Source organism: Callospermophilus lateralis, chromosome 17, assembly GCF_048772815.1.
Source record: "Callospermophilus lateralis isolate mCalLat2 chromosome 17, mCalLat2.hap1, whole genome shotgun sequence".
NCBI classification, from domain to species: Eukaryota; Metazoa; Chordata; class Mammalia; order Rodentia; family Sciuridae; genus Callospermophilus; species Callospermophilus lateralis.
In genome coordinates this window covers 7,244,353-7,269,303 of record NC_135321.1, presented here as the reverse complement: position 1 = coordinate 7,269,303, position 24,951 = coordinate 7,244,353, and the positions used below count along the sequence as shown (strand labels likewise).

Below are 24,951 nucleotides of genomic sequence, written 5' to 3'. Positions count from 1 at the left end.
ACAGAAATGTGATTTTGGGAGGAAAAACAATACCAAATGCCTGAGTTGGAGGGGGGCCACTTCTGAGGAAGCACTTACAAGGACAACACGCTGAAGGTAACGATGATACCCAGCTTACTCTATCTGCAGTTAATAAAACATACAGGTCCCAGTGATCACAAAGCGTGCCAACCAACTGAACTAATATTCATTAGAAAACACTATTAAAACCCCTAGTGTGGCATTAACAGCAAAGAGTGGATAATGACCCAATAAGAGCACAGTGTATAATACGACCCACATCAAAAAAGACTGTGCTTTTCTTAGAATGAGAAAATGGAAAACCCAACCAACCAAAAAAAAAAACAAAAAACAAAAAACTGCAATTTTTCTAGTCTAGGAGATAAAGAAAATAAAGATATAAATAACCAGATAAGCAAATTGGCAAGATTTACACTCATTCAATTTATACCTCAATTTGAAAGTTCGACCTTCTCTTATACTAGAGAAAATATTATTCGGTCCAAATATCATTGCTCTGGCATAATAAACTCTCCAGATTGTTCTCCTTTTGGGACAATAATATACTTCATATGAGGCATGATAAGGAAAACATGACAAATAGTAGAATTAGGGTAACAAGACTATTTTTGTGAAAAAAATCCACCAATTCCAAAGTCTCTGTCTACAAATTAAAAAAAAAAAAATGGAAAAGAGTTGACTGAAAAATTCTAACAAAATATCAGTCTCTCAGGGAAAAAAAAAATTATATGCTACATAGAACTATCTATTAAAATTTTTTAAAAATTAAAATATTTCAATGGTATAAATTTTTCAAAGTCTATGTAACCCCCCCACACATACACACACACAAAGAAGTTAAAGACCTTTACATGAATAGAGGTTGTTGCAGTGTGAACTCTGTGCCCAAAAGGCCCAAGTGTTGAGGGCCTGGTGCTCAGGATACAGTGTTACTGGGGGACAGGGGCTGGAACTCTCAAGAGGTGGCCCAGGGGAGGAAGTTAGATATCTGGTGAGCCTGCCCTTGAAGCAGATCCTGGGACCTCAGCCCCTTCCTCCTGTTCTCTTTCCTTGCTGGCTGCCATGAGGTAACGGGCCTCCTCCACCTCATGCTCCTGTCAGAATATACTATGCCAACACAGGCTCAGAGCAACAGCAAGACGCTGAAACCCCGGGAAACCATGAGCCAAAATAAACCTTTCCTCCCTTTAAATGGATTGTCTAAGGTATTTTGTGGACTAACAGAAAGTTGACTAGCACAGAGGTACTTCTGTTTTATTTTATTAATATTTATTTTTTAGTTTTAGGTGGACACAATATCTTCATTTTATTTTTATGTGGGGTTGAGGATTGAACCAAGAGCCCTGCACACACCAGGCGAGCGTGCTACCGCTTGAGTCACATCCCCAGCCGGGTACTTCTGTTTTAATAATGATTTTTAATAAACAGTTCCAAAATTATTCTCAGAAAATATAGCATTCTAACATGTAAAATGTATATATTGATATAAAATAGAGAAATGTAAAAGTTTGATTTGATTTTGCTTTTCATTCTTAGGTCTTCTTGTATAGATGGAAAAAAATACAGCTTAAATGGTGTCTACAGATTAGCCATGATAATTCAAAGTTAATTAGAGAAATTACTATTTACTCAGTACCTACAATAAGGAAAGAACTGAAGAATGTACAATATTTCTAAAGTTATTCTATAGTTCTTTTAACAGAACAACCTGAGATGATTTACTTTTAAGCATAAATTGATGCTGCCCTTCTGTGAACTAAATAACCAATTAACAGAACTCACTGTGGCATTTAACCATCCTGTTTCTCCTGCTGAAACAAAGCTCTACACTAGCCCTGATCTGGAAAGGGAAGCATGACCTCTAGTGGAAGGAGGGTAATTATCCCACTTTTCTATATACAAACCCAATGTATAACTAAGCAAACTCTTTTCCTAGGAGAAAAAGAAAAAAGAATATTCTTAAAATTGTAGCAAAAAGTACCCATGTTTGGGAGATTGTAGAAGGCAAATTTTATTAATGTCTATATAATTATTTATTATTTTCATAAAAGTTTTTACTCCTGAAAAGGTTCAAAACCTTTGCCTTTTTAATAGATTCTGTAACACAGTCACTATCTAATCTCCAAAACACTTTAAAATTAAACATGTTTTTCCATTGAGAAAAATGATTATGTACCCATGTAACGAAGAGAAAGCTAGTGTGAATCATTAGGCACAGAGCAACTCAAGCATGAATGAAAGCTGAGGGCAGACAGGTGGTAAGCCAGCTTAGATACATTTCAGGTAGTTCAGACAATCTAGAGAAGTTTCTATGTGATTCGAGTTTTAGGAATGCATTTTAAATCATTCATACCATACTGGAATTATTTGAATGGGTAAACTTTATCATGATGCCTTGCCTTTAAGTGAGGTTTCAGGATAATTATTTTTAATCACATAGAGGCTTTTTTCTTCTATTATTAAAGCTAAATATTTTCAGTTTTTATGCTATTGATTCTATGAAAAAAGGTAGAAAAGAGGAATAAAAAACTCTCAACTAAAAGGATATTAGTGCAACTATAATTGGAAGCAAGCAAACCTAACTTGAAGTTCTAACTCTGCTACTTTTGGCACAATTGATTACAGAGTTACTTAACTTCTGAGTGACCTGCTTATATAGAAAAGCACAAAAGAATCTACCATGTATGACTGGTGATAGGCTAAATGCAATAATCTAAGTAAAAAAAAAAAAAAAGCAGAATTCTGCACAGAGAACACTTCATAAAAACTCATATCTACTATAATCATAACCTTATAGTCTATATCTGTTCTTATCTCATCATTATTTTTCAGAGATTAAAACTAAGTAAGTACTCATACATTCTTTGCAAGTACCATTGTTTCTGTGGTAGAGAGAGAACTTGGTTCATGATCTTGACTGGACATTCTTGATGGAGCCCTCCAAAACTTAAATGAGTCATCCAAACCTGCGACAACAAGAAAGTTATAAACATGGACACTCTCCTAGGTACTGCAATAATTAATAGGAAAAATACTCACCTCTGGAAACCAACCAAGGTCTACAGAGAAAGGCTTTTAATGTGCAAGAATCATCATGAGCTTGTTAAAGCAGTTTTCTGAATCCTAGTCCCAGAAAGTCTAACACCCTAAGCCAGCATGGAGGCTACGCATGTCCTTTTCTAACAGTTCACAGGTTACGAGACACTTGGTTCAAGAGCCATGATCTGAGTAACAAAGATCTGGAAAAATCTAAACAAGTCACTTTCGTAATAGGAACATTTATTCAAAATGTTCAAAAACTTTATCAAATATCTACTTTCTTCTAGATTCCTCTAGGGAGTGAACAGGAAAGTGAACTATAAATTCACAATTAAGTATTTGGGAATAAAAAAACTTCATGTCTGCAACCTACTTTTAAATGGTGCAGGAAAAAAACACTTATATACATGCATGTAAACAAATATTACTTATATTCACAAACACACATGAAGTAGGAAGTAAATACTAATGTTAACTCTGGGGAAATTTTGTACTATGGTTTAACCTTCTCTATAAGTGTAAAATTATATCAAGATTCTAAAAAAATTGCTTTTAAAAATTAACTTAAAAATACAAGGCAATTTTATTAAACTATTTATTTTTATGAGATACAATTATTTATATGTTCTAATACCTGTTAGAAAATCCAAGAGCATCTACATAAAGAACCAAAAATATTTTAGCAATATATTTTGATAAATGAGTAATATACCAAAAATAAACAGCTTTTTCAAGCCATTAGCAAAACAAATTAAAAATTTTAGTAGGAAAAGATGTCATTCACAAGAAGGGTAAAAGGATCATAATTTGCCAAGGAATGAGTGTTCCAAAAAAGTTTAAGAAATATGAATAGAGAAAAAAACTATAAAAGTTCACTGAAAAGCCTGAAACAAACTTGTGAAACAGTGAGGTATCAAATATGGCTTCCATGAAGAATTCATAACAGAAAAATTCTTAAGCAATGTTTAGTGAAAGAAGGGAATACAAAAATGCACAAAAAACCTGAACATGATTACGTAAAACACACAGAAGCTACACGGAGAAAGAAGACTGGAAAAAATGTATTCCAACATTACAAGGGTATCCTCTAGGTATTAGGACTGGAGATGATAATGTATAATATAAGGGAATATATAGAATATAAGGTTATCTTCCCATTTAAATTAAATATCTTCCATGTAGTTTTTTTTATTTTTCCAAGTGATTTTTAACAAACACACGTGGTTTGAACATCTTTTTAAAAAGTTACACCTTGTAAAAGTAAAATATAAAGATATTCTACTTACCATTTGAATCTCTGCCTTCTGAAATTACAAAAGCAGAAGCGTTCAAATCAAACCTATACAGTCCTAGGTAACAGTGTTTCACCATCTGATTCAAATGTTCATAAAAATGGCAGTGATATAAAAGAGCCTGAAGGGCAGGTTTTCCTATGAGTGACAGGCCAGAGTCCTCATCATGAACACAAGGGCCCTGTAGGAAAAGAGGGAGAAAAGAAGAGAAAGACACTAACTTATCGCACAGTTTCTGCTTGAAACAAATGGGTGCTACCAAATGCTACCACACCCTTTCCATGATCACTGCAGCCGAACCTAGAGGAAAGAAAGCACTTCCTAACACTGTAGTCTGCACTGCCTACGCCCCCTTCTGAAGACAGCAGGATCATCTACTGTATCTCTTGACAAGCCACATCATTCAAAATGCGTCTCTGGAAAGCTTTACCCAGGTAATTACATACTTAAGCAACAAACACAATAAAAGTAGTACTTTTCAACTTACAGACAACAGTAAAAAAATTATTAAAATATCCAAAATAATGCAGTCCAAATAATTATATTCAAATACATTTTTTGTATCTATCAAACAAATAAGATAAAATTTAAAAATTCATCCATATCTATGTTAAAATTTGCTTGCCAAATTACTTTCCACTGAATAAACCCACATGAGGAAAAAACACACAATGATGCACACACACACACACACACCCATGCACGTGCACGCGTACACACACATATACACACCTGCCACCTGAAAAGAATCCACTGTTACACAATTTTATCTCTTTGAACTTTTGTTCCACTAGCTTTTGCACTGCTACTCACTAAATTTTCCTACAATATCCATTGATAAAAATCAATCTTACAGGATTGGTTTAAAGTTGACAATACCACCATCACTAGTTTAAAAATATTTCTATTTTCTGGAAAATGTTAAAGTTCAGATTTTTTTTTAAATATACCCTGGGAGAAAGGGAAAAGTAGAAATCTAAATGCCAACAAGAAGGAAAGTATGGTCAAAACACACTCAAAGTTTACCCTTAACCATAAGACATATTTATATGTGTCTTCTCACACCTCTCCTAACAACAGGGGAGAGGGTATCAATACTATTCAGAAACATTGTAACTCACCAGTTATAGGCATAGCAACACTAACAATGTTAACAATTTCCTCTAACATTTCTTGTTGAAGTATTATCATTACAATTAACCTTTTCAATATTGAATACCTTTTATGATTATGAAGTTGTTATTGTTAACTGTAATAAATCTATTCATCACTGAGTTTATTCTCTACAAATAGAGCAATTTAAATGAGAAGTAAGACTAACAGCGCTTTGGTTATAGCTCAGTGGTAGAATGCTTGCCTGGCATGTACAAGAACCTGGGTTCTATCCCCAGCACTGCAAAAAGAAGAGAGAAAAGAAGTAAGACTAATGAACAGTTAGCACATGATAGTGTTCATATAAATTTAGAGGTCTAGAAGAAGCAGATAAAGCAGGAGAATATATAGAGTCAGGACACTCTCATTATTAACCAAGGCCTATGTTACCAAAAAAGTGTCCTCTCACACATTACCTTAATTTAATTTTCTAGGGTAAAGTATTCATCCACAACCTTACAGCCAACCTTGACATACATAGTTTCAAAATGTTCTACCCTTTAAGTGAGTTATTCTTAAATGTATAAAATATGTCACACAGAAGACATGCAATAGCTTCTTAAAATCACCAATTAGAACCTTCATTACAATATTCAAGGAATGAATTAATAGCCAAGATGAGAATTACAGTCTAGCTAGGTTGGGCTAGGGGTGTATCTCACTGATAGAGCACTTAGTTAACAAGTTCAAGGCCCCGAGTTTAACCCCCAATGGGTGGGATAGGGGACATAATAAAACTAACTCACCAGCTTAACCACAACTACCTTAAAAAAATTCAATAAACAAAATAAAATGTTTAAATAAAGTGGAACAAAAACTATATTTTTCTAACTACATTATATGATGACCAGAATAATTTTGAGTTGTTATACACATACATAAAAGTATTCAAAATTTAGTTTTGTTGCTGGGCGCAGTGGCACACATCTGTAATCCCAGCAACTAAGAAGGCTGAGGCAGAAGGATCATGAGTTCAAAGTTAGCCTCAGAAAAGTGAGGCACTAAGCATCTCAGTGAGATCCTATCTCTAAATAAAATACAAGAAGGGCTGGGGATGTAGCTCAGTGGTTGAGTATCCCTGAGTTCAATCCCCAGTACGTCCCCGCAAAAAATTTTAGTTTGCAAAAGAGTACATACATCATTGCATCCTGTATCAGTTACACCATAGCCCTAAATTCACAAAGGGTTAATCAAAATAGGTAAAGGAGTGCGCCAACCACGTAAATCTTGAAAGCAGACAACACCTGAGTATTTGTAGCTCCTGAACAGCTCTTCCATCTGCTGAGGGCCAGACCATTGTACCATCTGCTGGGAAGGCAGGAGTTACAAAAACCCACCATCTTCTGAAAATGAACTTTTTTGTGTTGTAAGCATTTTCAAAATAAGTGAGAAGTACTACAGGAAATACACTATGAAAATTCTTGTTATTCACCAAACTGTAAAATTACCAGTGGTAATCTAATTACCCCAAATATATTTATCTCTCAATTAATAAATTTTAAAAATTCATTTTTCTCTTATTCTTTCTTCCTAATATAAAAGAGAAAAAAAAAACAGATTGAGAAAACAAAGATAGGAAAAGAAGCCATAAAAACAGATGTAAAATAAAATCTAAACTAATTCAGCTGTGTAAAAGAGAATTCATATCCAGAAAGCAGTGCGAAAATGACTAAGAGAACAGTACAAGATAAGGAGAAAGAGAAAATCAGCTCAGGAGACCTAATATGGGATTCATAAGATTTCCAGGGCATAAGAAAGGGGAAAATCATTTTTAAAGAAATATGGAAAAAAAATGTCAAAATGATATGGAAAACCTAAGACTTAAAATTAAGGAGCATAAATTACTGTCAAGAGGAATGAAAAAACAACACATAATCATAAAACTCTAGAATACCATGAATAAAGAGAGGATGCCAAATAAAAGATTAGCCACAAAGAAGAAAAAAGAATTATCCTGGAACTGACTTCTTGTCAAAAGCACTGTTTACCAGAAAACAGTGGGAAAACTTGCAGGAGCTGGGCCTTTCCACCTAGTATCTGCTAACTAGCCACATTATCAATTCAGTACAATTTAAAGACATTTTTAATTTTGCAAGATTTCATACAGCTTAACTCTAACATGCTTGTTATTAGACAGCATGTATGATCATTTTGAAGAAAATTACTAAGAAAAGGGGCTCTAAATGAAGGGAAAAGATGATTAAGAGTTAAGTAAAACCTGAGATATGATAGGGACTCACAATGCAAGAAAAAATAATAGAAATTCCAAGGGAAAGAAAATCTCCCAAATTAATTTTTAAAATCACACACACACTATTTGTATATATGTACATATTACATGTTTATGAATACCAGGGGATTTTCCTCTGAGTATTACATGGGTCAGTCCTGGAAGCAGAGATAAAGAAATGTGACTACAAATGGCTAAATGGCTCTGCAATGAATTACTGATCTTCAGTTTTTAGAATCAACTGACACAAATTCAGGAAAGATGCAAACATAATCAGTCTTCATAAAGCAAAAGTAAAAAAAAAAAAAAAAAAACTAGTGAAGATTAGCATTAGAAGTCAGAGAGGAGACCAACGAACAGATAACAACCTAGCCACATGTACAATATGGGGGCCAAGAGACAGGAGGCATGGCTAATTGTGGAAATCAGAAAGTCCACTGGTCCACTTTCAGCATACAGTATTTAGCCTTAAATATAAAACTACTTGGGATGTAAGAGAGGCAGCTGGAGGGGACAATAAAAGCAGTTAATACCAAAGTGTGAACTGGTCAATTCATAGCCCCTTGATTAACAGGAGGTAGGGGGAAAGGGCTGGCCTAACCAACTATGTATGTATGCATGCATGTCTGTTCTAAAATGCACTCAACCTGAGAAGGTCTTCCCACCACAAGAGAACAAAGGGAGGTGGGGACAACTAAAGACACATTTCTTAAAATAACCCAACAGGAGACAGTAAAACTTTGGCAATGTTTGGGAAGAACACTGGCATGTGCAAGACCCTGGGTACCCACAGTACTCAGCCAATGAGGAACCAGGGGAGGGACCTTGCACTCTGGGGAATAAAATGCTGATTGTAACTGCTCTAGGTGTGCCTGCCCATCCAGACAAGATTAAAATCCATGATTAAAAGCCTCACTTTCTCTATACCTTTAGTCTTTCAGTCCATTCTTTGGGTTTGGACAGGTGAGCATGTTTCTCACAATGATGAAATCATCAACAGCAAGGGTGACCACTGGAGAATCTAAGAACAGTAATAAGAATACATTACATAAATGAACTAATCCTTATTCATCAGAGTAGTGAAGGAATAAATAGGAGTAACTCTCTGAAGAATAAAAATCAGAGATAAACCTGTTTCAGTTAACAGAGAGGCATACTTCATTTCATTATAAGTTCGACCAGTTCTTGTAATGACATAAATTTATTACTTGAAAAAACAATTTCTGCCAAACAATTCAAACAATTAGTGCATTCCAAATATTTTTAACTTCTCAAAAGAAAACCAAATGAACTGGGATATTTACATAACTATTATCTATTTTTTATTTGACTTATTTTTGCTATGCATTAAGTTGATTCCCTATTCTCTGCATGCCAAGGCTTCCTTTCTCTGCAATGACATATTATCAACAGATCTTTACTACTAGCAATGGAGCCAAGGTCAGCATATGTCCTAAGATGGTACAACTTAGACTTTCTATAAATGACTAATGGTATGAGGGCCAGAACAATAAAGGCTTTCATGCACGACTAGGCTGTGGTCCATAGAGCAGCATGAAATCACCATCAGTAATGGATGGGGCTGCCTTCTGGCAGAGTGAGAAAAGCAGCACCATCTAGTTGTTCTATCTCAAGATGTCTATACCCCTAACAGCCTTGCCCTCAGGTGATTCTGAAGCTATAAGATTATGTGCTGAATCACAAAGGAGAGCTGAGAAGACCAGAATGTGAAGAAAGAAAACAAAAGTCACCAGACTCCAATTACAAATACATTTACCAAAAAAACCCTATAAGTTAACTGTATCATAGAAATCTCCAACTAACTTGAAAGTATTATTCTGAAGAAAATAAATTAGAATATTAATTTTAAAGCACATTTTTATTCCTAGGGTCACTTGACTATATACTCATTAGCTATTATTAAAAAGGAACTATTGGGCTGGGATTGTGGCTCAGTGGTACAGCACTTGCTTAGCACAGGCAGAACCCAGGTTCGATTCTCAGCACCACATAAAAATAAAGGCATTGTGTTGTGTCCATCTACAAAAAAGATATTCTCTCTCTCTCTCTCTCTCTCTCTCTCTCTCTCTCTCTCTCTCTCTCCCCCCGCCCCTTAAAAAAAGGAACTATAACCAAAATTAAGAATTACATTTAAAAACAACAGACAATATTTCCAAGAAAAAATATGTATTATTTTTGATAATAAATAAAAAGACTATAAAAATGATCCTAAAAACATTAGCACTCCTAATCACATATAAATTATGAACACTATTAAAATGATCTCACTTTACCAAAGAATTATAGTTTTGTAAAATTAATACTCATGATGCTTCAAAACATATTAAAAGCCAAGTGCAGTGGTGCATGCCTATAATCCCAGTGGCTCAGGAGGCTGAGGAAGGAAGATCATAAGTTCAAGCCAGCCTCAGCAAATTAGTAAGGCCCTAAGCAACTCAGTGAGACCCTGTCTCTAAAATACAAAATAGGCCTGGGGATGTGGCTCAGTGGTTGAGTGCCCCTGAGTCCAATCCCTGGTACCAAAAAAGAGAGAAAGAGAACAAATTAAAAATTTGCATATTAATCACATCAAATGTGTAAATAATATATACCATAATAATAAAAGAATGTACTACCTATCCAAAACACGTGCACATAAAGACACACACAAACAGACAGTCCTAAGAGCAGAGGCACTGACAACCCAGGAACAATGAGCATATCCAGATGACAGAGTTTGATTTCTCTATAAAAAGAAATCAAAGCCCTAAGAGCAAATATCTCATTTTATGATGGGGCTCGGGGAGTCTAGCACACCTTGATGTACTAGAAAGTAGGAAATACTAAAAACTGGCGAAAAAGACATGCCAAAAGAATTCAAGAGTCTATCCAGAGACTCTCCCTCCATAAACTAGAACAATCTGATCATCCAAACATGGACAGAAATAGATCATAATGAATGAAACAAACTGAGTGCCCTTGAGTTTACACTGCTTATATGAATGAAGGAAGTAATAGATCGGGAAGAAAGGGAATTAATTCTTCCTTACAGTAGAACATAATAAATGCAGAAAGGTATAATACAATTAGAAAAACATTTGGCAACCATTATGTCATAATTGCCTTGGACAAGAATTTTGAATGGAAGCTGTAACTAGTTGAAGTTTAGAAACATATTTACAGTCTCAAAGTACCTTCTTAAAAAAAGGGGAAAAAAATGAAGAAAATAGACTTTATCTTAACCATGAAATCAATTTAACATTACCAATAATGGAAAAAAGATATCTCTCCTGATATGATGCACTGAGAAGTATATATCACTTCTGTGGTTTTTCTGCCAAAAATGCATAACCTAAATCTAATCATTCGAAAACAGACAAATCTAATTATAGGATATTATAGGTATTACAAAAACTAAATGGTATGCACTCTTTAAAAATGCTAAGGTTATAAATATTGATGATCTAGACAAGATTCCAGATGAAAGTCACTAAATAGATATGACAACTATATATAATACGTATTCCTGAAATGGATCCTAGATTGGATATTTTATTAAAAGGAAAGTCATGGGAAAACTTGAGTAATTTCCTAATTTCAGTAATTATTAGTATGCTCGTATAAAACAATATTCTTTTTCTTTATGAAAGTCATATTTCAAGATTTAGGGAAAATGAAGTATTCTGTCTATGATTCTCCAGTAGTTTAGAAAAAAGATAGGTAGATAAAGTTAAAGCAAATGTGATAAAATAACATTTGGGGGATCTGGGTGAAAAGTATATGAAAATTGTACTGTTTCTGCAACTTTTCTATAAACATAATTTTTTCACAATAAAGATTTTTTTTTAAATAAAGCAAATCTGTCAATTCAAAGTTTTGATTACAAATTGTGTGTGGAAAGAAACAAAAGCAGGAACAAATGCATTTATTTGAACCCATAACCCATTGTATTACTTAAGTGCCTAAAATTAATTTCAAATTTAAATGTGAAATTAAAGAATTCACTAGCCTATCCAGAAACTCTCCCTCCATAAACTAGAACAATCTGATCATCCAAACATGGACAGAAATAGATCATAATGAATGAAACAAACTGAGTGCCCTTGAGTTTACACTGCTGTAAATGAGTGAAGGAAGTAATAGGTCGGGAAGAAAGAGAATTATTTTCAATTAGAAAAAAAACTTTTAATATCACAAAAATTATGCATAAGCTGCCAATAATTAATATTACTTATGTAAAAAAACTATATAATGTTTCCTAGATATGTGTCTATCCTCCCTTGCAGGTCACAGACCTCAGAGCACTAAATCTGATAATCTGTGAATCCCCAACATTAAGGCATTTGACAAATATTTATAGATATAAACTCAAACAAACTGCACAGACCAACAGATTTATTATAATAGACTCCAAAGCTTGTTGTTAAAATTGTGGGGATTTGTAACGTTGCTCTTCAAATTAAACCCAGCAACAGAACCATTCATATTCAGGAGTACTAACTCCCAGTCAGACTGTGGGAAACTAGTTTACTAGTTTGCAGAATACCAGATAGCTGGGAGCCACAATTCAGTTCCGCATCACTTGTAAGCTGACCCCATTTTCTCACCTTTGGAAAGAGAAATTCAGCCTTGAGGAGGCTGAGTTTGACCCAAGAACCAGGTCAGTGTTTACAAACACCCTTCTTAAAAAGCAGTGCCCTGAGTGTGAGAGAGCTGTAATGCACCAGGGACTGATGGACCTAGAATCAGGATCTCACACCCTGCAGGAGTCCGGTATGTGGGCCCACTGTGTGCTGAGGGAAGCTGTGCTGAAAATAAGCTCTTCATCTGCTCCTCCTCTTGTGACTACTCTGCCTCTAGTATGTCTCTATTTCCATGGAAACCTATACTACAAAACTAAGATCCTATTCATGACTTTACTTACTTAAGACCAATAAGGTAAGTTGAATGCTTCATATACTTTGATAAATCAACAAAGACTAATGGAACATCTATCGTCTTCTCCATGGTGGGAGCTGAGAAAAACATTTTCTTAAATATAAATATTAAGCCAGGTGTGGTGGTGCACACTTGCAACCCCAGCTACTTGAGAGGCTGAGGAAGGAGAATTTCAAGTTTGAGGCCAGACTGGGCAACTTAGTGAGACTCTGTCTCAAAACAAAATTTAAAAAGAGCTTCTATCTAGCAGCTTAGTAGTAGAACACTCATCTAACAAGTGCAAGGCCCTGAGCTCAATCCCGGGTGTGACACACACACACACACACACACACACACACACACACACCACATAAACTATGGACCTAATGTTCAGAAACATTCTACTTAAGAAGATTAAAGTAAATGGTCAGAAATATGGAAAGAGAATAAAGCTAATATTTGGAAAGAAACTAATTCAATGGCAAAAACATTAATTGCTAGTGTCTATTTTTTCTTCTATTAGACGCAGAGTCTCTGGTTTAATCCCTAGAGCCTTGATCCATTTTGAGTTAACTTTTGTGCATGGTGAGAGAAAGGGATTCAATTTCATTTTGTTGTATATGGATTTCCAGTTCTCCCAACACCATTTGTTGAAGATGCTATCCTTTCTCTATTGCATGCTTTTGGCACTTTTGTCTAATATAAGGTAGTTGTAATTTTGTGGGTTGGTCACTGTGTCCTCTATTCTGTACCATTGGTCTATCAGCCTGTTTTGGTGCTAGTACCATGCTGTTTTTGTTACTATTGCTCTGTATTATAGTTTAAGGTCTGGTATCACTATACCACCTGTTTTACTCTTCCTGCTTAGAATTGCTTTAGCTATTCTGGGTCTCTTATTTTTCCAGATGAATTTCATGATTGCTTTTCAAATTTTTATAAGAAAATGATGACAAATCCAATGAACTGCAGCAAATGTGTCTTCAGTGACAAATAGAAACTATCATTTATCTTGTAATAGAAAACTATGAATTTCTACACGTGACTCTAATATAACCCAGAAATCTTACTGCTCTTACTAGATTATACATATTTCAAGAATATAAATTCACTGCCAGTACATCACCAAGCTTACAATATACAATTGTCACTAGTTTAATGATGAAAGTAGAGATGATTTGGAATTGGGTCAAAAAAGAATAAAATTTTGAAATGTAGACACCTAAACTACTACACTGTATATTCCTTTCACTGTCTCTTATGGTTTTATAACAACACAGACTGTGAAGAGCAACCGTTGTCAGAAGGCAATGTTAAGCAAATTATGAGGCACCAATGGAAAGGTGGCCTGGGATGTAGAGCTGGCAGAGGGAAAGGGTGGCTGAGACCAGAGGTAAACTTGCTTGGAGTTAAATGCAATCTGCCCTGATGACCCCCTCAGTTACGCTTTAGTCCTAGCCAAGCTCTGTCCTGCAGCTCAGTTCGATTCAGCAACCTCTGTAAGCATAGGTTCTAATGAAAATATAAAAAGAAACCTTAGATTTGTATATTTTCTTTTGTACTTACCCTGAGGAGTACTAAATAACACTATGATAAATAACACACTGACAGGATGAAGATATGTGGGCAGTTAAAAGGATAAGAACCAAGGGCTATGGCTCAGGAGTGGCACACACTTGCCTGGCATGTGTGAGGCACTGGTTTCAATTCTCAGCACTGCATATAAAAAATAAAATAAAGGTCTATCAACAACTAAATAAATATATTTTTTTAAAAAAAGGATAAGGACCACATCTTACCACCACAATGAGAGTACTCTGAATTATCTGCAAATCACAGGCTATAAAAAAACAGGCAACTATTTATGACTTCATATTCAGAACATAAAATTTAAAAATCAATCTAGTATTATCAAAAAAAAGATTAATTATAATCCCAACTGTGTGCTAGTTTGGAAAAAATGTTAACATCAATATATACTGAATTATAAATAAATTTATTTATTATTGTTAAATTTGAGAAGCAAAATAGTAAATGGGTAAGAAGAGACAAGCCTGTACTCAAAGCAGCAAAGGTGTACCAGTGCCTAGCTTTGTGACTTTAGGCAAGCCACATAAACCCTCTGTGCTAAAGCTTCTAAGCCAGTAAAATGAGGATAACAGTTTGTCCAATGTTAATATATACTAAGTTTGTATAAGAGTGCCTAGTATATATCTTATAGCTATTATTTTTCTAATTATTCTTAACACTATGGAGAATTTTTAAATATGATCAAGTATAAGGAAATTTCTACATTCTATTAAGAGATCCTTGCTATATTATATACATTTCACTAGTACTGGAACATTGAATCCTCGGAAGATTGGTTCTTGCATTCCCATGGACACCACATTCTGCAGATGCTTAAGTTCCTTACAGAAAATAGCACAGTATTTGCATAACAAAATGTACATCCTGTCAGATGCTTTAAATTGTCTCTAGTTTATTTATAATATCTAATACAATACAAATGTTCTGTAAATAGGTGTATTTACAGAATTTACAGAATATATAAATATTTACAGTATTTACAGAATATATAAATGTATTGTTTAGGAAATAATAAGAAAGTAATTCTGTACCTGTTCAGTCCAGTTATAATTTTTTTTTTCAATATTTTCAATCCCTGGATGGTTGATTCCATGAATGCATAATCCAGAGGTGTAAGGGGCCAACTACTCACATACGCTGAAAATTTATCACTAATTAATCTTGAACATCTACTAGTTTGGTAACTGTCTAAAATCACCTACCTGCCAAGTATAATCCTTTATAGTTTCCATAGGCATAGGAATTACAAGGAGATTCTGAAGAATAAATGCAGCCTGAAAACATAAAAAAAAAAAAAAAAAAGTCAATACTGCCATCTTGTTGTCATCTTTGAAATTATCATTCTGTAATTTAATAACAAAAGACATATTTCTAGTCCACTGAACATACGCAGGGGTCCTCACAAGAATTACTAAGCCATATTTATTAAACAATGACTTTGTTAGGTGATGACCAAACACTGTACAAAATTATTTCATCAGGAAATATATTTTTTTCCACTTTGGAATTCAATTCTATGCAGAAAAAAAAAAAAAAAAAAGATTGGTATAAAATAAACTATTCTGGCAGCATTTAAGAAATGAACATCCAGGCCTCCACTCCCCATCCTACCTCGTTCCCCTTTCCAACTCATGCACTCTCCTCTCAATTAAAACCTGCTAACTAGAAATATAAACCACAAATGTCCAAGTCAACCTATTAAGACCTAAAGATGATCAAATGAAATAATCATATTAAACACTGATTGTTGTGTGTATCGTAGGGCAGGTGTGAGGAATCAAACCCAGAGCCTCATGCACGCTAGGCAAGCACTTTACCACTGACCTACACCCCCAATTCTTAGAGTGTGTACTTAATGAAAGACTCTGATACAATCATACTGGAATATCAGTGAAATTCTAACAGTGAAATTTCCAACCATCTTCATTGGAAGTCAATAAAAAGTACTAAAGTTAATAAATCAAACAAAGGCATTAAGTGTAAGCATTACCATTTAAAAGTATGAAAGCAATTAACAAGAAAACTAATCTTCTGAATTTGGAAGTGGGCACTGGCTAACAGTAGACTCAAGAGCTACTATTGTTTTCATAAGCCTTTAAGAACTATTTGATTATTGTTTTGAAACTATCTGTATTAATCATCACTTTGATAGAAGAAGTAATAAAAAGAAAACCACAAATTAAACTTGGGTTTAATTTTCCTCTTATGTTACATGATACACTATAAAAAGCTGTTATGTCAACAGCCCTTCATTATGATTAAGGCTTTATAAACATTAGAGACCCATATATGCTGAGGTAAAAGTAAATTTATTTTCTGTGAACCACTTTTCAAGTATAATAAAGCAGAAGAGTTCACATTAAAATACAATGTATTCTGCTTTGATCTTATCAGAATAAAGAACTCCAATTTTACTATAAATTAATAATATCCTTTTTATTCTTCATCGTCACTTCATTTGGGTTTTCATTAGACTACATAAAGGTCTACAGGTCAGTCACCCTGCTGAACAGTGAGTTGAGTATGCTTTATAGATAATATTGCAGTGGGTTTCTAAGGAAAAGACAGACATACCTCACGGCGCACCATACTACACTCTGACTGGTCCAGAAGAATATTCACCACAGTTCCCCAGAGCCCACCAGAAATGTTTTGACAACTGTTTGTCAAGGCCACACAGCCAGCTTCAAAAGTAGTCAGTGCTGATCCTAATCCCAGGGAAGTGAATCTCACCTGTCAAAGAGAAATTTGTCAAATCCACGTATCCTACCTATTTCCTAGCATAAGTTAATTTTTCTAGCATATAAAATATCATATTTTATAAATACAACACTAGCTTTCCAAAACTAAACTATAAAGGTTACTTAGTGTCTGACTTGTTTATGAAGAAATAAAAATCCTATATCACTACTGAAGAAAGCAATAATTTAGAAAAAGAAGTTCAGTATCAGCAAAGGACACACAAAGTTAAAGCCAGGTATAAATAAGTAGCATAAACTTATATTTTTGTAGCCCTTTTCAAGGGAAAGCATAGTATAATTACACATCTTTCATGAGCTCAATCTCTATTCATTCCTCCTTCCTAAAAAGGGTACCTATTATTTTGTTCTACCTTTCTTGATTTTTTAGTGTTTCTTCCAAATAAATGGTTTTAACTTTCTTGAAACTTCTTTTTTCAAAAAACAAAAATTGACTGAATTATATAGTTTAGAAGGTATTTATTATTTTCCCAAAATTATTTTAAAAGTATTTCAAATAAAATTGAAGTGGTGTATGTTCTTGCCATAGTAGTATTCAAGTCACACATTTTGGTGAATTTCTGAATTCTGACCCAAAAATATATTTCCTATTATTGCTACAGGATAAAAAAATAAATAAATAAATAAGGTACTCATAAAATAGTCAAGGAATAAGTCCAAGTTTTAAGTGCCTAAAATATGTAACTTTAAAGTTACATCTAAAAACCAAAGGCCTTAATTATAATAGGATTTATTCATTTCTTCCTCAAAAATGAATGAACAGATGACTCAAACTAGGAAGTTACTAACAATATACAATTTTGTATTATATGGTGCAATTCCATTATGTGGCACTTAAATATTACTGGGATTCATAACTTAGAATTTCCAGTTGTCCTTCTAAAATTGTTTGAAATTGCCTTGGCTTTTCCAACAATTTTCCACTGTTATTTCTAAAAATGACTGATTAGACTATCTTTTCTTTTTTGATTTTCTTTTTTTAAAATTAATCAATTAATTTTTATTGATTTTATTTTTTTAAATACATGACAGTGGAATGCATTACAATTCTTATTACACATATAGAGCACATTTTTTTCTCTTATTATTATTTTTTTGCATTACAATTCTTAATACCTTTATACTACAATTTATCATATCTCTGATTATATATAAGGTATGTTGACACCAAATTCATATCTTCATACATGTATTTTGTATAATGATGAGGGTTTCTGTACTCCAATGAATATGATTAAAAAGAGTATCCTATGCACTGAACTGTCATCTCTGAAAATTCACACACTGAAACTCTACTACCCAACATGATCATCTGGAGGCAGAGCTCCTTCGAGGTAAGTAAGATGAAGTGAGGGTTCTTAAGAGGGGCATACCACTAAACCAGCCTTGGGACTCTAGGAAGAAAGGGAAATCTCTCTCCACATACACATGTTGTGTGCTGTGAGAACACACTGAGAAAGGGTCTTCTGTAACCCAGGAAGAGGGCCCTCACCAGAAACCAACCACGTGGTATCCTGACCTTAAACCTGTGGCCTCCAGCATTATGAGAAAACAAGTTTCTGCTGTTTTAGCCACCTATTCTATGGTATTTTATTAAGGCAGCCCAAGCTTATTAACACACTCTTGTACCAAAAATAGGGCTGTGCACCTGTAGCAAATAGCTAAGCATATGAAAGTGACTTTGAAACTGGGTAATGCATTAAAGACCAGAAGAATTTTGAGATGCAAGCCAGGAATATGAACATGAGAGGTGATTCTGGAACAATCTCAAGACAGGAATGTAGAACACATTACTGAAAACATGTTAATGAACGAACGTTGATCCTCATTATCAAGTGGGTTGAGTAAGTGCCCCGTGAAGGCTCGTATGTCAAAGGTTTGGTCCCCAGCCCATGGTGCAGTGAAGCAGTGGAAGCTTTAAGAGGTGGGGTACAGCTGAGAGTCATGCAGTCATACTGCAGGGCGCCCATGAAGGGAATGCTGGGATCCTGCTCCTTCCTCCTTTTCTCTTTCTGCTTCCCAGCTGCCATGAGGTGAGCAGTTCTGCTCCAGCAGACATTCTCTACTACCTGTTCTGTCTGCCCACAGGCCTGAGAGCAATGGTTCTGAGTGCCCATGAACTGAAACATTTAAAACTATGAGGCAAAATAAACCATTCCTCTTTTAAAGCTGCTTATCTCAGATACTTGTTACAGTAATAGAAAGCTGGCTAATACAAGTAACAAAGAAACTGTTTCAAATAAGATTGAGGTGGTACAGTATGCTTGCCATAGTACCACTCTGTTCAAGTCACATGTTGGTGTATTTCTGACTGTTTACCCAAAAATATTTTTTTAATGACAGCTAGAGTTCCAAAGCTCAACTGTATCCATGCCCTAGTGTGTTGTGGAATGTAGAATTTATGGACAATTAATTGTTATTTACGTGATACAATTTCTAAGAAGTGGCTAGGTTCCTCCCGACTGCTTATAGAAAAATCTGAAAGGAAAGAGATAATTTGAAGAAGGAATTAAGAACAGATAAACAAAAATGGACATGAACAAGAATTTAGAAAATTCTCAGCCTAACCACGGAAAAAAATGAGAAAACTTATTCTAAAGAGAACATGGCGGATGTGGCTGACCAACCGTTTCATAAAGAAAACATTGCGGTGATTTAGTCAGTCATCTCACAGGAAGCCAGGAATATAGATGGCACTGTATGAGCAGATACTGCCAATGTGAACTCCAGGGAACAAAGAAAGTGGGACAGATTGATGGAGGCTACTGTACATAAGAATCTATTGGTAAATGTGTGCTATTCTTCAAGGAAAGAGAAAATGTCAAAGGTGACTCAGAGATCATAAGGTCTGCTACTCCCACCACAGGCCAAGAGCACAATGCTATTTTCTCCTTGGTTTCAAAGAGTAGGCCTACTTCTCTGGTGTCAGTGGGCCAGGATGACCTGGCCCAGAGCCCCCGCGACTATGGTGCTACTCTCAAGCAGAACAGCATGGATGGGCCCTTACAGAGAGATGGAAGGGTGAGATCACCCAGGAGTTGTGGGGGAGTGGAGAGGCTGTCCCAGCAGCAGGGTTGTAAAGGCAGTATCAGCCTAAGGGCTTGAGCTTGGAGTTGTCTTGCCAGGTTTTGAACTTTCCTAGAACCATCATTCCTTCCTTCTTTTCTTATTTCTTCCATTGGACTGGGAATATTTATTCTACAACTATTCTATCATCAAAGTTTAGAAGCACTACCTTATATAGTTACACAAATTCATATCTGGAGAAGAGTTGTTCCATAGGATAAATTAGATCTGAAGTTTCATCTGGACTTTATATAATTGACGCTGAAATGAGTTAAGATGTTGGGAGCTGTTGATAATGGAAATACTCTTGGCAAGGAAGAAGGTCATGAATTGGGGGGACAAAACTATAATGAACTGTATCTCTCCAAAACTCCTATGTTGAAGCCTTAATCCCCATGTGACTATGGCTGGAACTAGGGCAAGGTTAAATGAGATCATGGGGTGAGACCCTACTCCAACAGGATTGGTGTTTTTAAAAGAAACAGAAAAGAGTGTCCCTGCATGTATGCATCAAGGAAAGGACATGTCAACAGGCTGCAAAAGATGGTTCTCTAAAAACCAAAAGAAAAAAAAAAAGACAGTAATATTTGGAGCTTGGATTTCCAGCCTCTGGAACTATGAGAAAATAAATTTTTATTATTTAAGTCACCCAATCCACAGTATTTTATAAAGGCAGCTAGGAGCTAATACAGGGTTAAATAAACCATAAAACTTGGTAACTCGAACAATACCATAATATGAATAAGCATAAACATGTATGTTTTATTTTCAATTATTTTTAATCTAAACATGATAGACTTGGTTCTCTTTTACACTGACCTCTGGGTCCCGATCAACCCATAATGGAATCAACCAAGTCAATCCTTGTTGAGTAGGAGTCTGTTCTTCACTGAGACTACCCAAAGGTAAAAACCAAAGTGAAATCCACTCCTAGAATGAAAGAAAGGAAAACAGAATTACTATAGGTAAGTTTAGGAAGTTTAAAATAATTCTAAATCTTTAGAAATCAAAATAAAGTAAAAATATACTTAAGACTTGGTTTCAATCCATTATTAGGCCAAAATAATGCGGAAAAAAAAAAAAATCTCAGCTCCTCCTAAAAAAACAACCATAAAAATTTTCCTATAAAAGCAATATTTTCTCCATAATTTAGCCAAAATATCAAAAATGTAGCTTTCTAGCAAATGCAAATTTCAATCAAAATACATTACAGGTAAAATTTAGATTTATGTTCGGCACAGCGGCGCACACCTGTAATTCCAGTTATTTGGGAGGCCGAGGCATGAAGATCACAAGTTCCAGACCAGCTTCAGGAACTTATTAGGCCCTGAGAAATTTAGTGGAATCCTATCTCAAAATAAAAACATTTAAAAAAAAAAAAAAAAAAAAAAAAAAAAGCACCCCTGGGTTAAATCCTCAGTACCATAAATAAATAAATAAACAAACAAATAAATTTCAGATTTACATGAGATATAATTTCTAAGTAATGTCTTAGTCAAAAATCTTCTTTGTCTCCTAGAAAGAAAAGTCAAAAGAAACTTTTTTTTTATAGCAAGCCTATAGGCTGCAAATGTCCTAGGCACAGCACAACCCTTTTCAAGCAACTAACAGTCAGGCAGCTGTTAATGTTCTCACCGAGCTCTGAGCATGGGCCATCATCTCATGGGACAAGTGAAGCAAACAAAGGACTGTGCTCTTTGTAACACCTTTTCCCATGAAGGACATCGCGTTTCCTCCACGCTCCACGTAAAAAGAAGTAATGACCTGGAAGACAATGTGAAGAGTTGTGTGCAAGTCTTATTTTAAATGGCATATAAAAATACCTATACAAAATTCTCCTTACTTGTCTAAATTGAACCTTAACAACACATACTTATAATATTATTAGTTTATATATTTATAACTGGTTATGATGGTAAATTTTGTGTTATGTGTATTTTAACACAGTTAAAAATATTCCTAAACATTTTTCCCCTTGAGATTTGTACAAAAGGTATGCAGTATCCTCATAGGATATTTTTAAGACTTAGAATATTTCTACAACATTTTTGTATTTTTTTAAGTCAAAAAGTTTATATCTTGTTAAAAGCACATACTGGAACTGCTAACTCTATAAATTAGCTCACTGACCAGTCAGTTATGTTAAATTCTCTTGAATAATGGTTTAAATGTAAATAGACACTTTCCTCGATTGTGAATGATCTTAGATATCTATTATATATTTAAGTATATGTCTATTATTTAGATGACTGGTTCTCAATTGACACATTGTATCATTAACAAAAGAAATGTTTCCCCTCTAGGGGGGCATTCCCTTCACAGAGGAGCTGATTCAGCAAAGTCCTTCCACCTGACTTAGAAAATCCTTTGAAACATGTGGCAAAGTCTTTATGACAATTACTATATAAACGATTACTATTCCCCAAACAGGGGTTTAGTAAATATTTGTGAGCTAACTGAATAAAAAGAAACTTTGCAGTATGTCATCTTGTAAACAAATAAAGAATATTCGGTGAAAAAAAATCACATATAATTCACAAAAGTTTTATAAAAGAGAATGGTGACAATTTTCAGGCCCCAATATATTTTGATGGGAAAATGTGTGATAAACCAAAAAAACTGAAGACTACTTGTTTCTGCACTAACACAAATAAAGTATATCAATCCTTTCACCCAATATCTCTATACTTTTAGTCATCACAGAATCCTGCGATGTGAGCCATTTTATCTCAGTATCTCTTTAGGTTTCGTTTTGTTTTGTTTTGTTGTTTATTTCAAGTCATACAATAAAAAAGGCTATACATATATACACACACAAAAACATATATGTATGTATACACATACATATGACTGTATATGTATATTGGTAAATAATTTAGGGGCTCTGGCACAAGTTACAACTTTCACAAATCAAAAATAAAACACAACTCACCAGGGTCGTGGTTTAAAATATTTTAAAAATTTTAAAATATCCTACATGAATTCTACTATTTTTTTATTTGGGGGGGGGTTAAAATTTTAAGTACTACATTAACAAGATGTCTGAGCAATCAAGTCATTATCATCTTTATCTCTAATTCATCACTGGAAATACCTAATATCTATGCAATAATTTTATTTCTAGTTTAAAAGTGACAAGCCAAGAACTCTGGAATTATCTCCTTTTAATCTGACCCTTTTGTCAGATCTCTGGAATTATACATCATTTATCTGATGTTAAGGATTAAATTACCATAGTTAACTTAACCATCGTAATTAATCACAATCAGTTTAAGTCTCACTTCACCACTACAAAAAAAAAGCAACATTTATATTCAAATTTCACTGTGCAAAACTGAAATAATCTAGAAATATGGCTCCCTTGCAATAAGTAATCAGTGTGTGTGTGCCCCCCCAACCTCCACCCACATCCCCCACCGCCTTTCAGTACTAGGGATTGAGCTCTCAGCGTCTCTACCACTAAGCCACTCTCCCAGTTTCCCCTCAACCCACTTCTCTTTTAGACAGACCTTGCTAAATTGCTGAGGCTGGCCTTACCCTTGTGACCCTCCTGCTTCAGCTTCCTGAGTTGCTGGGGGTTTACAGATGTATGTCACTATGTCCAATAGAATCCACTTTAATTACTAAGAAACTAAACAGCTGGACCAACAATGACTTCGCTCTGAAGTCCATGCACATATGCCTTACTTTATGCTTAAAAAGACTAATTTATTCAGTAGTACTTATTTACCTAATAAACTAAGCATAAAGTCCCAAGATTAAAAGTCACTCTGCTATAATTTCTAACAAATATGAGAGGTTTATCTACATTATTCTCCTGTCATATAAACACAAAGACTTTCTTCACGAGATAGTTTATAAAGCATGAAATAAATTCCCATTTATACCAAATCAGGATTTGTTAGTCAAGCTTTTCATGAAACATTATAAAATAGGAACTATACTTTTTATCTATTTCTCCTCTAATAAACTGTGCTGATTTTAATGATCTCAAAGATAACTGAACTGAGAATGTGATTACTGCCTTTTACCTGTATTTCTTACCTACACCTAAGTTCTTTTGTTCTCCAATACCACAAATGTCTCATTTTAATTTTTAATATTTGCAATATAGCTATATTCAGAAGCAGTGTGTACGCCAAGGAAAGCTTTCTTACCCAATTTTTTAAAATAAAAGTACTTTAGATAGTTTTCAAATACAAACAATACAATTCCATTTCAATTATTACTGTATATATATGTGGTATGCCATATATATAGTAGTTCCTTGCATATCCCAGATCTAAAAATAGATAAAACCCTTTTTAGAGAGATGTACTGAATAAAAGGTTCATAAATGGAGTATTTATAAATCACACTATAACTAATGCTATAAATTAGATACCTATAGGTTGAATAACATTTTAAATGCATTAGAATGTATACATTTTTAAAAAACATTATAATTTTTAACTAAAATATGTTTGAAAATTCATGTATTTCTGGCCATGGACACCTGGCAGCATGGAATGAAACAATTCGTTACTATACCAACAGTATTACCTATTTCAATATTTATAATTATTTTTTAAATAAAATCTCTTTTACTAAAGGGACTACAGTAAATTTCTTATTAAATGTTAATGAGTATTCAGAATTTGTAAATAAAAAAATTAACAAAAATAAACCACAAACCTAAACCAAAAAAAAAAAAAAAATTGTAGGAAGATATAGATAAATTTAGTTAAAAAAAAAATCCAGTTTTGGAATTCCACTTGCTGTGGATCAGTTTATTCACCTTTAAAAATATAACTGTACACTGCTTCCTCAAGAGTTTTTTCCTAAAGTCCTAATACAGATATTGATTTCAATCTCTGGCTGTCAGTGAAGGTTAGAAGGCAAAATTAAG

At 34.3% G+C, this 24,951-nt stretch overlaps 1 protein-coding gene across 1 annotated transcript in view; it reads right to left on the bottom strand.

Moving 5' to 3' along the window:
- Nucleotides 1–24,951, bottom strand: part of Rttn (rotatin) — a 157,393-nt gene that overhangs the window by 49,079 nt on the left and 83,363 nt on the right. The window contains exons 29-34 of the mRNA XM_076837051.2: nt 21,699–21,827; nt 20,883–20,993; nt 16,813–16,971; nt 15,441–15,512; nt 4,347–4,533; nt 2,896–2,987 (exon numbers count right to left, since the gene is read on the bottom strand). Coding sequence (XP_076693166.2) covers nt 2,896–2,987; nt 4,347–4,533; nt 15,441–15,512; nt 16,813–16,971; nt 20,883–20,993; nt 21,699–21,827 — 750 coding nt within the window. The remainder of the gene's footprint in view (nt 1–2,895; nt 2,988–4,346; nt 4,534–15,440; nt 15,513–16,812; nt 16,972–20,882; nt 20,994–21,698; nt 21,828–24,951) is intronic.